Source organism: Phlebotomus argentipes, unplaced genomic scaffold, assembly GCF_947086385.1.
Source record: "Phlebotomus argentipes unplaced genomic scaffold, Phlebotomus argentipes genome assembly scaffold_18, whole genome shotgun sequence".
NCBI classification, from domain to species: Eukaryota; Metazoa; Arthropoda; class Insecta; order Diptera; family Psychodidae; genus Phlebotomus; species Phlebotomus argentipes.
The window spans coordinates 9,508,286-9,523,276 of NW_026776177.1; the positions used below are offsets into that span (position 1 = coordinate 9,508,286).

General features: G+C 50.6%; 3 protein-coding genes across 6 annotated transcripts; 1 reads left to right on the forward strand and 2 right to left on the reverse strand.

Moving 5' to 3' along the window:
• Positions 1-335: 335 nt before the first annotated feature.
• LOC132260612 (uncharacterized) lies at positions 336-6,497 on the reverse strand. Of its 2 annotated transcripts, none has more exons than XM_059758849.1 (9): positions 6,387-6,497; positions 5,751-5,875; positions 5,544-5,690; positions 3,177-5,261; positions 2,746-2,821; positions 2,287-2,399; positions 1,140-2,221; positions 588-1,077; positions 336-505 (listed from the first exon to the last, which is right to left on the reverse strand). In XM_059758849.1, exons 2-9 carry the CDS (start codon positions 5,859-5,861, stop codon positions 386-388), a joined length of 4,224 nt encoding a protein of 1,407 aa, XP_059614832.1. In that variant the 5' UTR covers positions 5,862-5,875; positions 6,387-6,497; the 3' UTR covers positions 336-385. The 2 variants fall into 2 exon arrangements, with proteins under 2 accessions (XP_059614832.1, XP_059614833.1); XM_059758850.1 differs by lacking the exon at positions 6,387-6,497 and adding an exon at positions 6,107-6,281.
• A 165-nt stretch (positions 6,498-6,662) lies between these two features.
• On the forward strand, positions 6,663-8,628 carry LOC132260616 (IST1 homolog). Of its 3 annotated transcripts, none has more exons than XM_059758856.1 (3): positions 6,663-6,897; positions 6,981-7,760; positions 8,326-8,628. In XM_059758856.1, exons 1-3 carry the CDS (start codon positions 6,784-6,786, stop codon positions 8,530-8,532), a joined length of 1,101 nt encoding a protein of 366 aa, XP_059614839.1. In that variant the 5' UTR covers positions 6,663-6,783; the 3' UTR covers positions 8,533-8,628. The 3 variants fall into 3 exon arrangements, with proteins under 3 accessions (XP_059614839.1, XP_059614840.1, XP_059614841.1); XM_059758857.1 differs by having other exon boundaries at positions 8,344-8,628; XM_059758858.1 differs by having other exon boundaries at positions 8,380-8,628.
• Positions 8,598-12,333, reverse strand: LOC132259131 (radial spoke head protein 3 homolog B). Its single transcript, XM_059756682.1, has 5 exons — positions 11,825-12,333; positions 10,679-10,766; positions 10,138-10,179; positions 9,349-9,743; positions 8,598-9,054 (listed from the first exon to the last, which is right to left on the reverse strand). Exons 1-5 carry the CDS (start codon positions 12,331-12,333, stop codon positions 8,598-8,600), a joined length of 1,491 nt encoding a protein of 496 aa, XP_059612665.1.
• Between the last annotated feature and the right edge of the window lie 2,658 nt (positions 12,334-14,991).

Sequence of the window (14,991 nt, forward strand, 5' to 3'; positions counted from 1 at the left end):
GCATGCAAATCCCATGTATGCTGTCGCGAATGGAGCCGCAAGTGAAGTTAGGTTAGTCCATTTTCCACCTACTAATTATTTATTCCTCCTCTGCAATAGCCAAATGAACAATTACTTTTGCTTTTACATTCAATTTCTTCTTCAAATAACCATAAATAAAGCTAAATAGTAACCCTAAAAATAATGTAATTAACATGAGTCCCACTCTTACATGGCATGCAAATGGTGAGAGCAGCGAGCCTACGCCACATCTGTCACTCTCCCATGTACGATGACAGTCAGTATTCCTGACAAATTAACCTAATGTAAGTGTGAAAAAAAAGTGATAAGCCTGATAAGAATCCGATGGTGTGAAATTATTATTCTACAATTGAAAGAATTGTCATTAATTCGTACGCGGTATCTTTTTCTCCGGTGAATTCTTTTCACTTTTATCAAATGTCCTTTTGATCAACTTCCTGCCGTTCTTCTTTTCCGGCGATTCCTCTTCCGTGCCATCCGTCTCCTGAAAGAGCAACATAACCACAAATTAGTCCGTTTTTGGCGGGAATGCCGATCAGCTGATCGAATGTGAGGTTATGCCTCACCTCATCTTCCATCTCGAAGTTGGGATCATCGAGCTCCTCCTCCTCGAACTCCGCCGTCTCCTCAAAGTTCTCCTCCGTCTCAATCAATTTGCCATCCTGCGTGGGAAACTGAATGACCGGCAGCAGATCCAGGCGCTCCGGATGACTCTCCTTCACGAGATCCATAAGCAAATTCGATATCTCCTCCCGCTTGCGCGTCACCACGATCGTGGAGAACCAGTTCTGCAGCTGCTTGATGGGCAGCCGGTAGTCCTTGATGGGATTCGCGAAGAACTCCTGCACATATTGCAGCAAATACAGGCCGCAGTCCGTGAAGTTGTTCTGCTGCGGAACTTTCACCGAGTGTCCCGGCATGTTGTCCTTGTTGAACGTGTGATTCGACGTGGGCAGGATTTTCGCCTTGTACTCACACGTCAGATAGTCCCGCAGCGTCGCCACCACGCGACTCCGATAGCCTCCAGCCAGGGAGTCGAAGATCAAGATGCACGGCCTGCAAAAGGGACACACAAATTAGTTCCCGAGAGAAATCAACCGGGAAGAGCAGCAACTCACTGTTTAATCGCTTGGTGGTCAGGATCTGCCTCCGGTTCGCTCTCCTCGCTCTCCATGTCGCTCTCATCCGCCTCCGCCTCGTCGCGCTCACTCATGGAGTCGTCGTTGAGAAAGATCGCCTCCTCCTTCTTCGTGAGCGGCGTAATCGTCGTGTTGCCGATAGTCACGCTCACCTTCTTCTCCCCATCGCTGGTCTTCTTCTTCACCAGCGGCGCCACCTTCACCGGCACGCCACCATCGAACGTCTGCGGCCCCTTCAGCCCCGGAAAGCACACAATGGCGAGGAACCAGTGGCTCTGCTCGTTAATCGGGATGATGATGAAGTCCTTCTCGAACAGATTCACACTTTTCGTCCAGCCCTTGACGCGATGGTGCCTCTTCTGCGACGCCGTCATCTTCAGATCCTTCTCCATCTGGCGCTGGCGTGTCGACATGGCCGTCAATCTCTTGTAGAAGAACGAACTGCAGATGTGCGTCTTCGCGCGCTGCTCCTCTGTGAAGATCGACAGGCGCAGGTAGTTGAGGAAGAAGTCGATGATGACATCATTCAAGTACTGATCAATCGCCAGACATTTGTAATCCTCCGTGTTGATGGAAATCCCACCCTTACCCTGCGGATAGATCAGGATCTGGTGCACATCCTCGCTGCCAGCGCCCTCATCCGCCGATGTGACATTTGAGCCACTAGACGAGATCGTGAGCTTCATTGTGGAGCGCTTGTAGAGTTCATTGGCATCCTTGAACGTGATCTCCTCCAGTTCCGCCGTGCTGTACAGCGACTTGATCACAGACTTCGTCTCATCCGTTATCACCTCCGCCAGAATCGTGATCCGCCGCACGGACTCATGCTTCGTGCAGGGATCGAAGTATGGCCCGCTCGTGGCGTTGCTCGCCATGTCCAGGCTGTTCCGGATGTACTGAGCGCAGCTGGGCGTCGTGTAGATGAACAGAATGGGCAGTTTCTTCGGGAAGTGCGCTATAATCTTTACGATCTCCTTGATCTGCACATCCAGGATTATGTTCTCCTTGGGATTCTTCACACTTGGCGCTATTATCCGCACACCTCGCGATGATAAAATCACCTGAAAGCACTCAAACACCCATGAAACTCTCTCTCAGCCGCCTCTCCGGAAGTCACACAACTCACTTGCTCTTTCGGCTCATACTGCAGCGTTCCAATCCGAATTGTCTGGCACTGGATGGAAGTCATCAACTTATCAGGAACATTCGATAGATCTGTGATACTTAATCGTTGATCTCCTGGAAAGAAAAAAAGAACACCAAGTCTCTTCCATGTTTCTCAACCTGCACAATTTACACCTGAAAATCGCCTAAAATTCCCCAATTTTCATGCAAAATCCCACACAAAACCCCCCGGAAACTCCCCATTTCGCCCCCAACTCACGTAAAAAGCTCATTTTCACTGAAAATCTATTGATTTTTCACAAAAAACTGCAACATTTGACCCGCACGGTAAATTACGCACTTTTAAGGTTATGTTGACTGTCAAAGAGAGTTTTTGCCACCTGAGCGACGGCAGCGCCATTGCAATTCCATGTAGATTTCCCTAACCAAAAAGGGCGGAAAAAGAATTTCCCCGACTTACCTTTAATTGGACTGGTTTTCTCAGTGATCACGGGTTCACAGGCGAGCGCCTTCACTTCAGCCACCTTCTCAGCCACCTGCAAAATTAGGATTCCATGAAGTGCACAAAAATATGTAAATTAAGCTCAAAAACTCTTTTTCATATGTAAAAGTAGGATTTTTCGGAACAGACATGGAATATGTGATAAATTCCAATAAAAATTTATGGAATATGCAATTTGAATTAAGCATTTTCAATCACGGATTCGCTAAACACTAGTCGGCACAAGGCGAAGGAAATAAATTATTTCAAAAATAGTAAAACCCCAATTGAATTTCATTGCTTTTTTTCTCATCTTCGTCTTCTCCATCGCCCATGATTCGCGCTCCCCCGTCCCACGCTCCAATCCCGAACGATCGCAAAAGCGCTCAGAGTAAGGAATCATTTCTCACCTGTTTCTTGGCCACCGTTTGCGTCTTGCTCTTCTCGTCCTCCTCGTCGTCGCTGCTCAGCGTCAGGATTATCGGCTCCTGCGGCTCTGTGGGCTTTGCAGTCCTTCCCCTGCCGCGCACGGCGGCGCCGCCGCGCGGCTTGGCACCAATCCTGTCCGCCGCCTTAATCAGACCGGCGCTAACCGGCGCCGCAGGCAGGGAGTTGGTCAGCGTGCTCGTGGTCGCAGTGCCGACGGACCTCGCGAGTTCTGGCTTCTTCACGAGCTCCAGCTTTTTGGGTGTCGCGATGGCGTCCTTCTGGATGCGCACGAACTGCTTGGTGACCTTGGGCTGCGCCTGCAGTAGCGCGGGCACTGGCGTGCGGACGGGCGGCGTCATGGTGGGCGGCGTGGGCTTGGGCGTGCTGCAGGGAATCCGCTTGGGACTGTCGCCCAGAATGTGATTGCAGCGCTCGCACTTGGCGTGATCAATGCCACAGAAGCCACAGTTGCCGCACACCGCAAGCCATCCCTGAATGATCTTCCGCTCCGGCGGCTTGGGCGGCTCTGGCGCTGTCGGCGCGCTCTTGATGGGCGTCAGCTGCGGCTGAATGGGCGTGCTGAACGTCGGCGCACGCTGCACGGGCGTGGAAGTGGCAAATTGGCCCACAGAAGCCACAGGCGGCCGTACAGGCGTTCGCTGCGGCTGCGACGTTTGCTCTTGTTGCTCCACGGCGCCGATCAGGTTATTGGGCACCACTTCCTGCACAGGATCTCCCACCGTCACCACGTAGTCGATGTTGGCGCCCGGATTTGACACACACTGGATGTTCGTGTCAGGCGTAAACGGCACACCCACCTGCTCCAGGAGCTCCTGCACCGTGCACGACTCCTTGGGCAACGTGAATGTGATCAGCCGCTGCTCACCGCACTGCAGAATCACCAGCATCTTGGCGCTCTCGCGCGTCTCGCACTCCGGGCTGCTCTGCGTTAGCAGCATCTGCTGGTTCTGCTGCTCCACGTCGCTGGACACGCTGTTGAACAGATCTTGCACCGACTGGTTTACCGGTCGCTTCGCACCCGGCCGCGCTGCGGCGATCTGCCCGCGGCCACGTCCTCGACTCGTGTCCACAGTCCTCACGACCTTCTTCTTTATCTCCGCCACGCCGCCGTTCAGAGCGCCGTCGGTGAATTCCTCTGCCTTCGTCGCGCCGTCCGGCAGGTTGAGCGTGATCTGACTCTTCTCCAGGATCGACGCCGTGATACTCTCCTCGAGGTCACCGTTTGGGTCGCTCGAGGACTGCGCCGTGGGCACGATATTGCGCACCTCCAGCTTGCTGGCCGGCGTGGGCACCGTCGTCTGTGGCTTCGGCGCTGCCGCCACTGGGAAGGTGCGATTGACCTTCGCCAGCGGCGTCAGCGGTCGCGGCGTGCCACTAAAGCTGGCCGCGCGCTCAGGAGGCGACATTCTCACCAGGCCCGCGTTTAGCACTCTCTGTGGCCGCGGCGACACGTTGGTGAACTTCGTTGGCCGCGTAGGGCGCTGCGGCGACACTGTGACCTGAGATCGCGGCACGGGCGGCCTGTACCGCTGCCGCACCGGCGACGCAATGCTGAGCCTTGGCTGTGGCATAGAAACACGCGTCTGAGCGATGCTGGCACGTTGCTGGATCACCGTCGTGCTCGGTGTCTGCGGCCGCGCCTGGTAGGTCAGCGTCGGTTGCTGCATGCGAATCTGTGGTCGCTGCTGCGGCCGCACGATCAGGCTCGGCCGCAGCTGTTGCTGTGGGCGCGGCTGCATCTGAGGTTGCGGCGCCGGCGTCGTGATGGCGTAGATCGGCCGCTGGCCCGTGGAGTCGTAGATGAACTGGCGCTGCGGCTGCTGCAGCTGCGGCTGGCTGTTTAGCACCACGGGCGTCTGCGCCTGCAAGCCAGACTGGTGCACGATGACCGGCTGACTGGGTGACGACTGCAGAATAACGCGATTCGTGGGCGGCGATTGCTGGATGATCACTTGCTGCTGCTGTTCCTGGTTCTGTTGCACGATTCCCGAGTGCTGCAACTGCCGCTGGATCATTTCGTTCGACGCGTCGGCAGAGACGTAGATCTGCAATAGGCCAGACGATTCTTAGAAAAGATAAGAGGCAATAAACAGTAGACTTTTCGCACTAATCAGATTTGCAGACGGCAAAGTTGATCAAACAAATTCACTTATATGTGGCTAAATCAGAACAAATCGAGACTAGTTAAATAACCAGAACTCCACTGTGATTTTTACGGCCTGATAAGGGTTAACGAACGACCCGATTATGTATTCCTGTCCCCAAATTGCTGTTCTTTTCTTCTCGGGACAATTCCCGGGAAAGAGAGCGTTTCTCTTGCACATTACCTGGTGGGATGTGAAGGAATCCGTCACGATGTCGTCATCCTGGATCACGAACTGCGTCTGTTGCGTTTGAGCGACTTGCTGCGTGGCCGGTCGCTGGTACACATACTGCATCTGCTGGTCCGCTATTACGGGCTCCGTGAGAATCAGCTGAGGAGGAAAACAAAGCGTCAGTCTGGCGTCCGGAAGCGACTTTCCGGGATAACTTACCCGCGATTGCGGCTGGAACTGCACGTCATCCGGTAGATTGACGAATCTGATGCCGGCGGGAATGTAGCATTCGTTGTCGTCTGAATTCTGTACAACATAAAACTGAGCCATTGCGAAAAATCTTCCTGAAAGAAGAGAAAAACTTGTGAAATTCCGTCAATTTGACATCTTCTGTCCTTCGGAATGTTGAGCAGAGGAAAAGTCTATTTTCCGGCCTCGAGGGGAAGATTTTAGAACCAAACTTCACCGCCACAGAGATGAAAGCTTCCCCACAAGGGTGAAAGAGTGGCCCCAATTTTACGGAAAGACCCCCAAAAAGCAATGGTCGACAACGTTGCTGAGCACTATTTTCTCACCTCAATTCCGCGCAATCCGTATAAAATGATTGAAGTGTGATATGCAAAACACCTCAATTGCACGCTTATCTACAATCCTATGAGACTCTATGCATTGCTAAAAGATGATAAAAGGGAGATTTTCAGGGTGAAAACGACCGCCAGCAAAGGCATCACACTTTTCCGAAAGCAAAATGGCGAGGTGGAAGTTTTGACAACCGCCGCGTGAGTGTGTGCGTGTCTGACAAACTGGACAAACGCGGCGCGTGATTTGAATTATTCAGTGGTAGGCAGAACTTACATGGATTCCACAGTGGGACTCTTGAAGCATGGCCACTGTGTCACTCAGTGGTCCCACTGGCGCTCCACTGCGGCCGATGAGTGGGAATTAAGCCATTTTCCTCACTTCTCAGCGGATTTCACGCACTTTTCGCGAATTTCACTACGGCGGATAATTTGGGTGGGAGCGCACTGGCGCCTGGACACTGTCCAGCGGCTTTTGGCCAGCTTCCGCGATACTCCTCGGTCGCATCTTGGGGCACGACTGTGAGGTTAGTGGTTGTTGCAAGGGGTTTTGTGGCTCAGAGTCCGGAATTCCGGAAAATTCCGATAAATTGAGTCACTCGCATTGCAGATCAGCAGTGAGTCACTTTTCCCCGTGTTTTTCGCGAGTTTGGACGCGCACTTCTCAGCTCAAGATGTTCTCCAGTGGCCCCAATTACACCAAATTGAAGACCAACCTGAGGTTGTCCCTGAATCGCCTCAAGTTGCTGGAGAAGAAGAAGACAGAGCTGACACAGAAGGCGAGAAAGGTGAGTGAGAAATCAGCCTTCCGGAAGCTGTCTGAGGGCATTTCGCCAGGGACTTCTAATGATTCTCTCATATGTGTGAACAGGAAATTGCTGACTACATAGGTGGCGGGAAGGCGGAGAGGGCGAGGATCCGCGTGGAGCACATCATCCGGGAGGATTATCTGGTGGAGGCGATGGAGATCGTGGAAATGTACTGTGATTTGGTGTTGGCACGCTTCGGGCTCGTCACGCAGATGAAGGATCTGGACGAGGGCATCGCCGAGGCGGTGGCAAGTCTCATCTGGGTGGCACCACGCCTCCAGACGGACGTTCAGGAGCTGAAAGTCATCGCGGAAATGTTCACAGCCAAGTATGGGAAGCCGTACGCCGAAGCCTGTCGCGCTGCCGCGCCTGGTCATCATGTATCCGAGAAGCTGATGCACAAGCTGGCAATCCAGGCGCCGCCGAAGCTGCTGGTGGAGAAGTACCTCATCGAGATCGCGAAGAACTACAACATCGAGTACGAGCCCGATCCGCAGGTGATGCGCGAGGCCAAGGAGGAGGGCATTCTCATCGATCTGAGCGACAGGAACAACCTGGATGGCGGCGTTCCCATGCCGCCGGGCTTCATTGATTTCCCGCAGGCGCCGCCGCTGCCTCAGATGCCGCAGCCGCCGATGCGGAAGCCCTTCGAATATCCCAACATGGGTCCGGGGCCGTCCGGAGGCGCTTCAGCGCCGCCCTTCACCTACAACATTCCGCCGAACCCGCACGGAGCATCTGGGGAGAAGAAGGACCTGAACATCAATACGGACTTCGTGGACAACGAGCGCCACTCGCTGCCGCCGCCGTACTCCACAATCTCGCCGGACGACAATCTGCAGGTAAAGGCCATGCCAATCCTCACCTGTTCCGCGTGACTAACTCTCTTCTCACTCGCCTAACCCCTCTCTGACCACTCGTGGACTTGCGTGAGTAAACCTTGGACGGGATTCGAGCGTTTCCCAGCCTTTCACGCCTCTTCTCTCTTTTCCAAGTAACACGAATTAGGGCGGCATTCCCATGAAAAGGCCCGCGAACTAACTTCTGTCCGGCGCAGTGGCGCAGCTAAAGTCTGAGAACCTTCAAAGGGAACACCAGAAATTAAGGAATTTGCCATTAGACTGAGAAATCCATAAAACTAGGTCACAATGCACTCATCAGACTTACGGTTCAATTTCAAAGTATTGCGTTCGCGAAGTGTTCAAATATTGATTGCGTGAAACTTTCAGAAATTCCAGACAAAATTAATATTTCCAGAAAGAAATTGCTGTGCGACAAAATCCTAGAAGGATATTCTTATTAGCTACGCCACTGCTCTAAAACATTCCGCTCAGTGTTTCGTTTTCATGGGAGTGTTTCGATGACCAATTTTGACCGCTGTCTTTCTTCCCGCGGGAATTTTGAAAGATTTATCCCAAACTGCAGAACTCGGCCAAACCGAAACCGCAGCCGCGCTCGAAGATCCCGCCGGACATGGGCAACGGCGCCGGCCAGCCGTTCCCGGATCTGCCCAACGTGCCAAGCGATCTGCCGGACGTGCCGCCCGAGGACAACGACGACATCGACTTCGACGATTTGTCGCGGCGCTTCGAGGAGCTGAAGAAGAAGAAGTGATTGTTTTCTACACATTATAAAGAAGTATTTTATTGTTGAAATGTAACTTGGAATTGCTACTAAAGTCACTGCTCGCGACGATAAAGAATCTCGTCTCCCTCGATGTACATCGCCTTCTCCTTGCCATCGTTGATATCCTCGCTCTTGATCTGATTCCGCTTGCGCTCTGGCGCCAGCGACGCCTCGCTCTCGGACTCTGAGAGCGTGCCGTAGAGCTCGGCGCGCTCGCGCAGGATCTCCTTGACGATCTCGCCCAGGAGCTCCTTGGAGTCGATCATGTGGCCGATCTCCTCGGCCACTTCGCGCGCCAGCCACGGCTGCAGCTGGCGCTCCAGCTCCTCGCGGTTCTCCGCCTCGGTCACGGACTGAATGGAGCTGAGGATGGCGGGCAGCAGGTCGGCGATGTGCTCCTGGAGCAGCTTCGCGGCAGTGATGCGCCTCTTGCTCTTGCCCGGCGACTCTCTTGGCGCCCCGTCTGAGCGCCTCAGCTTGTCTAGCTCCGCCTCGCGAAGAGCCAACAATCTGCGAAAGTGCCAAGACGTCAAGGTTAGTCATGAATTATCGTTTCATCCGTACAAAAAATATTCGTGGAAAGCTTGTAAATAATTAAGGAATCTCGACATGTTTCCAAGCATGTTCCACAACGTTGGCGAACACTTTATTGTCTTCTATCTGAGGTAAGATTGAGCAAATTGAACAATTAGTTGATAAGATATGGAGATAAAAATTAACTTTTCAAAGCACAAGTGAGCTGTAAAAGTCCCACTCTTGAAATCAAAGCTTTTAATCGATCTTAAAGATTTGTTCTCAACTCACTTTTGCTGCTCCTTCTTCATCTCCGCCACTTCCTCCTCGTGGATGACCTCCAAGAATGCCTGCTCCATGCACCGTCCCACCAGATTGTCCACCACGGGCTGCACCTCCTGGTCCGAGTGGCTGAGATCGCCGTCCAGGATCTCCGTCTCGGCATCCCTGCCGGCCAGCGCGGCCACGAAGGGCGCTGACGGCGGTCGCTGCAGGAAGAGATCCGTCTGACAGCTGGCGTCGTTCTCGCTAGGGCGCACGAACAGCTCCTCCAGGTACTTCTCCGTTTGCACGTTCTCATGCCGTCGGCCGCGCACCGGCGGCGGCGTCCCCACGACGCCGCGGTTGCGCGGCTTCTTCCGCAGCAGTTGTCGCCTCTTGGCCGTGTCCTTGTGATCCACGTCGCCCTGGACAAGCAGCCGGATTTGAAATATCACGGTGTGAATTGAGAGCGATCGCGGAAGGGAAACTGGGAAGGATTCTGTGCTTGACTAACATCGAAAATTATTGTGCCCAAAGGAAGTCTCATGCTGTCTCAAGGGGGAGATTATGTGGCTCTAATCTTCCTAATTTTTGCAAAAAATTCAGTCTTTTTATGGTCATCTTTTTCTATTGTAACGATTACGCAATTGTTCTTAAGTAAAAATAAAGAGGAATCTAAAAAATTACGCTAATTTGCTAGAAGCACTGAGAATGCAACTTCCGCTTCCTAAGACATAAGCTCAGTCGGTACACCACTTCCGACCACATTATCTGCCCCTTGTGCTGTCTCTAACATCGTGACAAAGATTCAGGACTCACCTTTCCCGACAGCAGACCCGCATAGGCAAAATTGGGATTCCACTGTGAAAGTGCGTGAGTGTGTTTTTGCAAATTTACAAGACTCTTTCAATTCTCTTTGGTTTCACACAGGATGAAGAATTGCAGAAAAACGAATAACAGACTTGGGACAAGAGTAATTTTCCTCTGAGTTTTCCACTGACCTTATCAAATGTGTCATGATTGATATAAAATTAATGTTCAGGAAATGTGTTTCATCATCTTGTCACTAATGTTCATTTTGTTTTCCTTTTCTCAATCAACTATTTATTGAGTACTTCAAACAATCGCACCGAATTGAATTCATTGGGTCACGAGGTCACTCTTAAATTACTCAAATAATTGATGACCTCATAAACCAATTTTTTCCTCTTTTCTTCGATCATAAAAAACGCATCCAGAGAAAATCGATCCTGTCCAAGTGAAAGTATATCACAAAAGAAAAAAAGATCCCCTAGAAAAACAATTCTAACGAAACCATCTAGAAAACAAAATAGTAGGAAATTACTGCACAAAAACTCACCGTGATTGTGGCTGCATTTGCATTGAAATTGCTTCCTCGAACGACTCGCTTGTCGAACATCATGTTCTGGTATGGTTGAGTGGAATCCCTGTGGACAAACAAAAGGACACCTCAAATTTCCTCGCCATCGATTTGATGACTTTAGCGACACTGTGTCAATTTTTCATCGCTATTGACCCGCACTCGTGCATTATTAACTCCGACCGTTGCTTGACCTCATCCGAAGGAATGCCCCGAGCTTCGGAGGGCGATTTATGGAGTCTAGACGGAAGTGGGTGGCCCTTCCTGGTCATTCTCCTCGGCGAGAGAAAAGGATTTTCGCATGTGCTGAATTATCATAAACCGCCCACTCTCGATTCGCCACCCCGCCTTTGTGTGCAGAAGGCCAAAGAGCCTTCCGGATATCGCCTGCAATGTCTCGAGAAGGCCCTTGGACTGCGTGAAGAGTTTCGATTGGAGTTGCGAGTGGGGAAAGTGAAAATTCTTCTAGATAACATCATTGAAAAATTCACTTCCCAATAATTTCTGGCATTTTCGTTGGTTTCTGAGAAATTCTGTCACGAAAACGACGAATAGTTTCAAATGCAGAACAATTCTTGAGAAAATGTGCAGATTATTCTATTTAATCTTTGTGTACATCTGAGAATTATATGCATTCATTATGTTTAATGCTTTGTCTTCACTAAAGGAATTGGGTAGGATTTTTGATATGATTGTCTTTTGAATTCTGAAGAATTCTCATAGGACACTCCATAGGAATGAGGGAGAAATCTGTTGAGATTTGTCCAAGAACTCGTAAGATTGTGAGATGAAATGCTCATTGCGTGTCTGATTGCAGAGAGCTATGAACAATATCAGAGTGTCTCACGGAATTTCACAATAAAGCCATTCTTATCTATTAAGGATCTTTATCTAAGATTCCAGCAGCTCTTTCCATCACTCCAATTGACGTCACCCACGAAAAGTGTACGTTTTAATGATCCCTGTCTCACTCCGCGCCAAGTGGAACAAATTGTGGGCAGACGGCGAACAGCGACAGCTGATTGCCTATCGATTTTCACGTGCCGGACTAAAGTCCCGCAGGCTTTCTGCACCCCGGGCCGCCGATTAGTTGCATGCAATTCCGCGGGGACCTTGAGTGCGTACCTGAGAGCCTCCTTGCGCGCGACAGGCTCCGAGATCACGTGACGCTTCAGGTCAAGAGCTGGGCGCGGAATCTTCCGCTGTGGCTTGGACTTGTCCGGGCTGGCGACGACGCGCGGATGGCTGGAGTAGGCGTAGACCTTCCGGACGCAGATGGGCTCCTTGCAGGGCTGCACGTAGTATCCCGTGGGCACGGTGGTGATGAAGAGCGGGCGCTGGATGACTGTCGTGACCCTCTTCCTGCCATCCTTCTGGTCCTGCGCCTGCAGGCGCTTCAGCTTCTCGTCCAGCTGCTCCACGAACTCCTTGAGGGCCGTCTTGCCCTCACTGGAGTCCGTGAGGTGGCTGCCGAACTCCGACAGGAGCTTCTCGCTGGCCTCGCGCGTGAGAGTGCGCTGCACGGGGCGCACAATGGCGTTGGGCTTGGCGCCAAAGGACACAGGAAGAGTGGGCGCCGCGAAGGTGTCGTCTAGAAGGACATCTTCAGACATTCGCGAAGACACTGTCGGCATTTTAGCGCTATCGCACTCCGAAGGCACTTTATCACGAGAGATTGTGGGAAAAAGGACTCCACTCATAAGTGGAAAATAAGCATTTCGCGTGCCAAATTGAGAGCGTCAATTTAGCCAATTTATATTTGATTGCATTTGACTGACAAATAGACTGTGTAATTTCTTGGCAGCGTCATGCAATGGCAGGGAAAGCGGCTGAACGCGATGGAGTTCGGAGGAGAACTGACCAGCCAGCGCGGAGTTTTCCACCTGCGCCGCGCTCTGGAAAAGTCAGCATGAATGTGGTCAGCTGAACCCACCCTCGGGGAGCAATTTTTCCATAAATAACGGCCGGTCACACGCGGCCACAAAGACGGTCCTCACACCAACTCTTGACTCTCCGCCTCGGAATTAGCATAACAACGATTTTTCTCCTTCCTCACCATTAATTTCCACTGCCCTGCACCGCCCCGCATCGATCAGCCTGCGTTGCTGGCTACAGCCAAGGGCTAAATGGTGGATAATGTGGCTAAAATCTGTACACCACTTCCCTCTAAGAAGCTCTTGTGAGTTTTAGAAGGAATTCCAAAATAAATTCCAGGAAAAGTATGCAAATTTGGAATCAAAAGGTGTTTTAGAAAGTGTATATCATTCTGGCTTTTAAAAAAGGATAATTGCAAATGTTTTCCATACTCTCAGTGCGTTGTACACCACTTTCAGACGCAATGTCCCACCCTTGACTCCAAGCCACCCTGCATGTGTTTAATTGAGGGAAGTTGGAGCGATTCTTTATAGATTTCCACTGCTAAAGATAGTGAATAAATTATCTGAGACGGACTTTCAATTTCCTCTTTTCGTGGGTGGAAAATGTGAAACACCTCGTCATCGTGTCCTTTTCGTGAAGGACACGCCGGACAAGACGAACTTTGACCAATGTCCAGAGCTTTCAGAAAAAGCCCCACGAAACGGAAGTGCGATATAACGTCTGAGACTAATAAATGCGTCTGACTTTCGGACTGCGGAGCTATAAATTCCGCTGTGTATAAATGGGAAATTTTCATATGGAGAAACTTTCGAGAAAATTTCCCAGAAATTCTCACTCTCAGGAGGTTCTTGTGCCTCACGTATTATTACCCGTGAGGTGTCCTTAATTTACATAATACTCAGCCCCACTCTTCGATAGCATCAGCCCAGCACTCAACTCATTACGGCCCATTCATGCTTCTCGGCGTTCTCCTGAAACTGGACATTCCCTCCCCATCAATCGCCCCTAAATATCTCTCTCTTTGAGGAGCCCGTGAAAGGAAAGGTGACCTTTCGGCACCATCTCTCCCCTATTTTCGTGCCGCTGATAAATTAACTATTAATCGAGGCCTTTAATAAGAAGAGCGCGTTTGGACTTTGTTGATTTCGACGCTGTAATTGATACAATTTGCCGCCATGCGAGATGGACGTCTCGCTGGTCACCTTGACAGTGGGGAATTTGCACTTGAGAGTCCTCGAAGGACGAGGCACGCAAGCAATGGTCAGGTTCAAAGGACTCACAAACACCAAAAGCTGAGTCTCTTGCGTCAAATGTACCTTCAAAAGCTGAAACTTCACATCAAAGTTTCATTTTGTCTTCCATTGGGAAAATTAATTGTTATTATTCTGTGAGAAATTGGACTGAGAGAAGCGCGTTTCGTGAAAATGTTGAGCAACATTGTAAGGTCATTCGGAATAAACTCTGATGTTACTGATTAATCCGTCGACTGACAGTCAAATCTAGATTTGTAAGTGTGAATATAACTCGGGAAATTAATCAGTAAATCACAACTCAATTATAAGCAGTGGACAACCCAATAAAAACCCATTTTCTCGGATTTTGCACGCACTTTAATCCTCTTTCAAAAGCGAACAATTTGTCTTAGGTTTGCTTAAAGTTATTGTTTATTTATTGCGGGGATGAAAACTCACTTCCGTTTTCATTTCTTCATTTTGGAGTGTTAGTAAACAGCTGTATTGCGTATACTATAGAAATAGTATGTGGGTATTTTTGCCCTCGAAAATCCCATTTCCCATAAGCATAAGAAAGCGATTGATTGTTCACATTTGTTCTCGCGTAGAAAATAGAATATTGGAGAGAAGTTTTCGCCCATGAAATATTCAAATGTCCCTAAATGAAGGGTTTGATGACTCTTTTAATTTAACCATTTCAGCTCACAGTGGAAATTTACAGGACATTCGAGGCGGTCAATAAATCCGTATCGACTCACTTTGAGGTGTTCTTGAGGTTCCGTCGCGGCTGGCTGAGTGTCTTGGGGCTGCTGGCCCAGGTGTAGATGCCCCCCTTGCAGGGCGGCGACTTGCTCCACTTCACGGCCGGCGGGCCGTTTTCCGGGAAGCTGGGCTCGATGAGGCTGTTGAGGTATTTCTTCGCGGGATCGACGCCAGTTTCGGCGCACTTGGCCGTCTTCTGAAACGGCGTGGAAGTCGGCATGCTGTCCTTGGGCACAATTATCTCAATTGCTGACACAATTGCACACTTTCACGGCAGTTCACTGCACTTTGACTCGTTTTCTTGTTTACTTCCGCTTCGACATTGTGACACTTTCGCCCAAGTGCCTTATCTTTGTCTTCTTTCTGCACAAATGAATGTTTTTCCTCATCAACAAAATGCTTTGTCGCCATGGCGAGCAG

Bases quoted from the DNA above. Each gene is read 5' to 3' on its own strand.
- LOC132260612 (XM_059758849.1), bottom strand. From the start codon at position 5,861: ATGGCTCAGTTTTATGTTGTACAGAATTCAGACGACAACGAATGCTAC. The intron at 5,262-5,543 runs GTAATGTGCAAG...GGCCTATTGCAG, and splicing joins ATTCCTTCACATCCCACCAG to ATCTACGTCTCTGCCGACGC. The intron at 2,400-2,745 runs GTAAGTCGGGGA...TTTTCTTTCCAG, and splicing joins GAAAACCAGTCCAATTAAAG to GAGATCAACGATTAAGTATC.
- LOC132260616 (XM_059758856.1), top strand. From the start codon at position 6,784: ATGTTCTCCAGTGGCCCCAATTACACCAAATTGAAGACCAACCTGAGG. The intron at 6,898-6,980 runs GTGAGTGAGAAA...ATGTGTGAACAG, and splicing joins TGACACAGAAGGCGAGAAAG to GAAATTGCTGACTACATAGG. The intron at 7,761-8,325 runs GTAAAGGCCATG...GAATTTTGAAAG, and splicing joins CGCCGGACGACAATCTGCAG to ATTTATCCCAAACTGCAGAA.
- LOC132259131 (XM_059756682.1), bottom strand. From the start codon at position 12,333: ATGCCGACAGTGTCTTCGCGAATGTCTGAAGATGTCCTTCTAGACGAC. The intron at 10,180-10,678 runs GTGAGTTTTTGT...GCACTTTCACAG, and splicing joins CAAATGCAGCCACAATCACG to TGGAATCCCAATTTTGCCTA. The intron at 9,055-9,348 runs GTGAGTTGAGAA...GCACTTTCGCAG, and splicing joins ATGAAGAAGGAGCAGCAAAA to ATTGTTGGCTCTTCGCGAGG.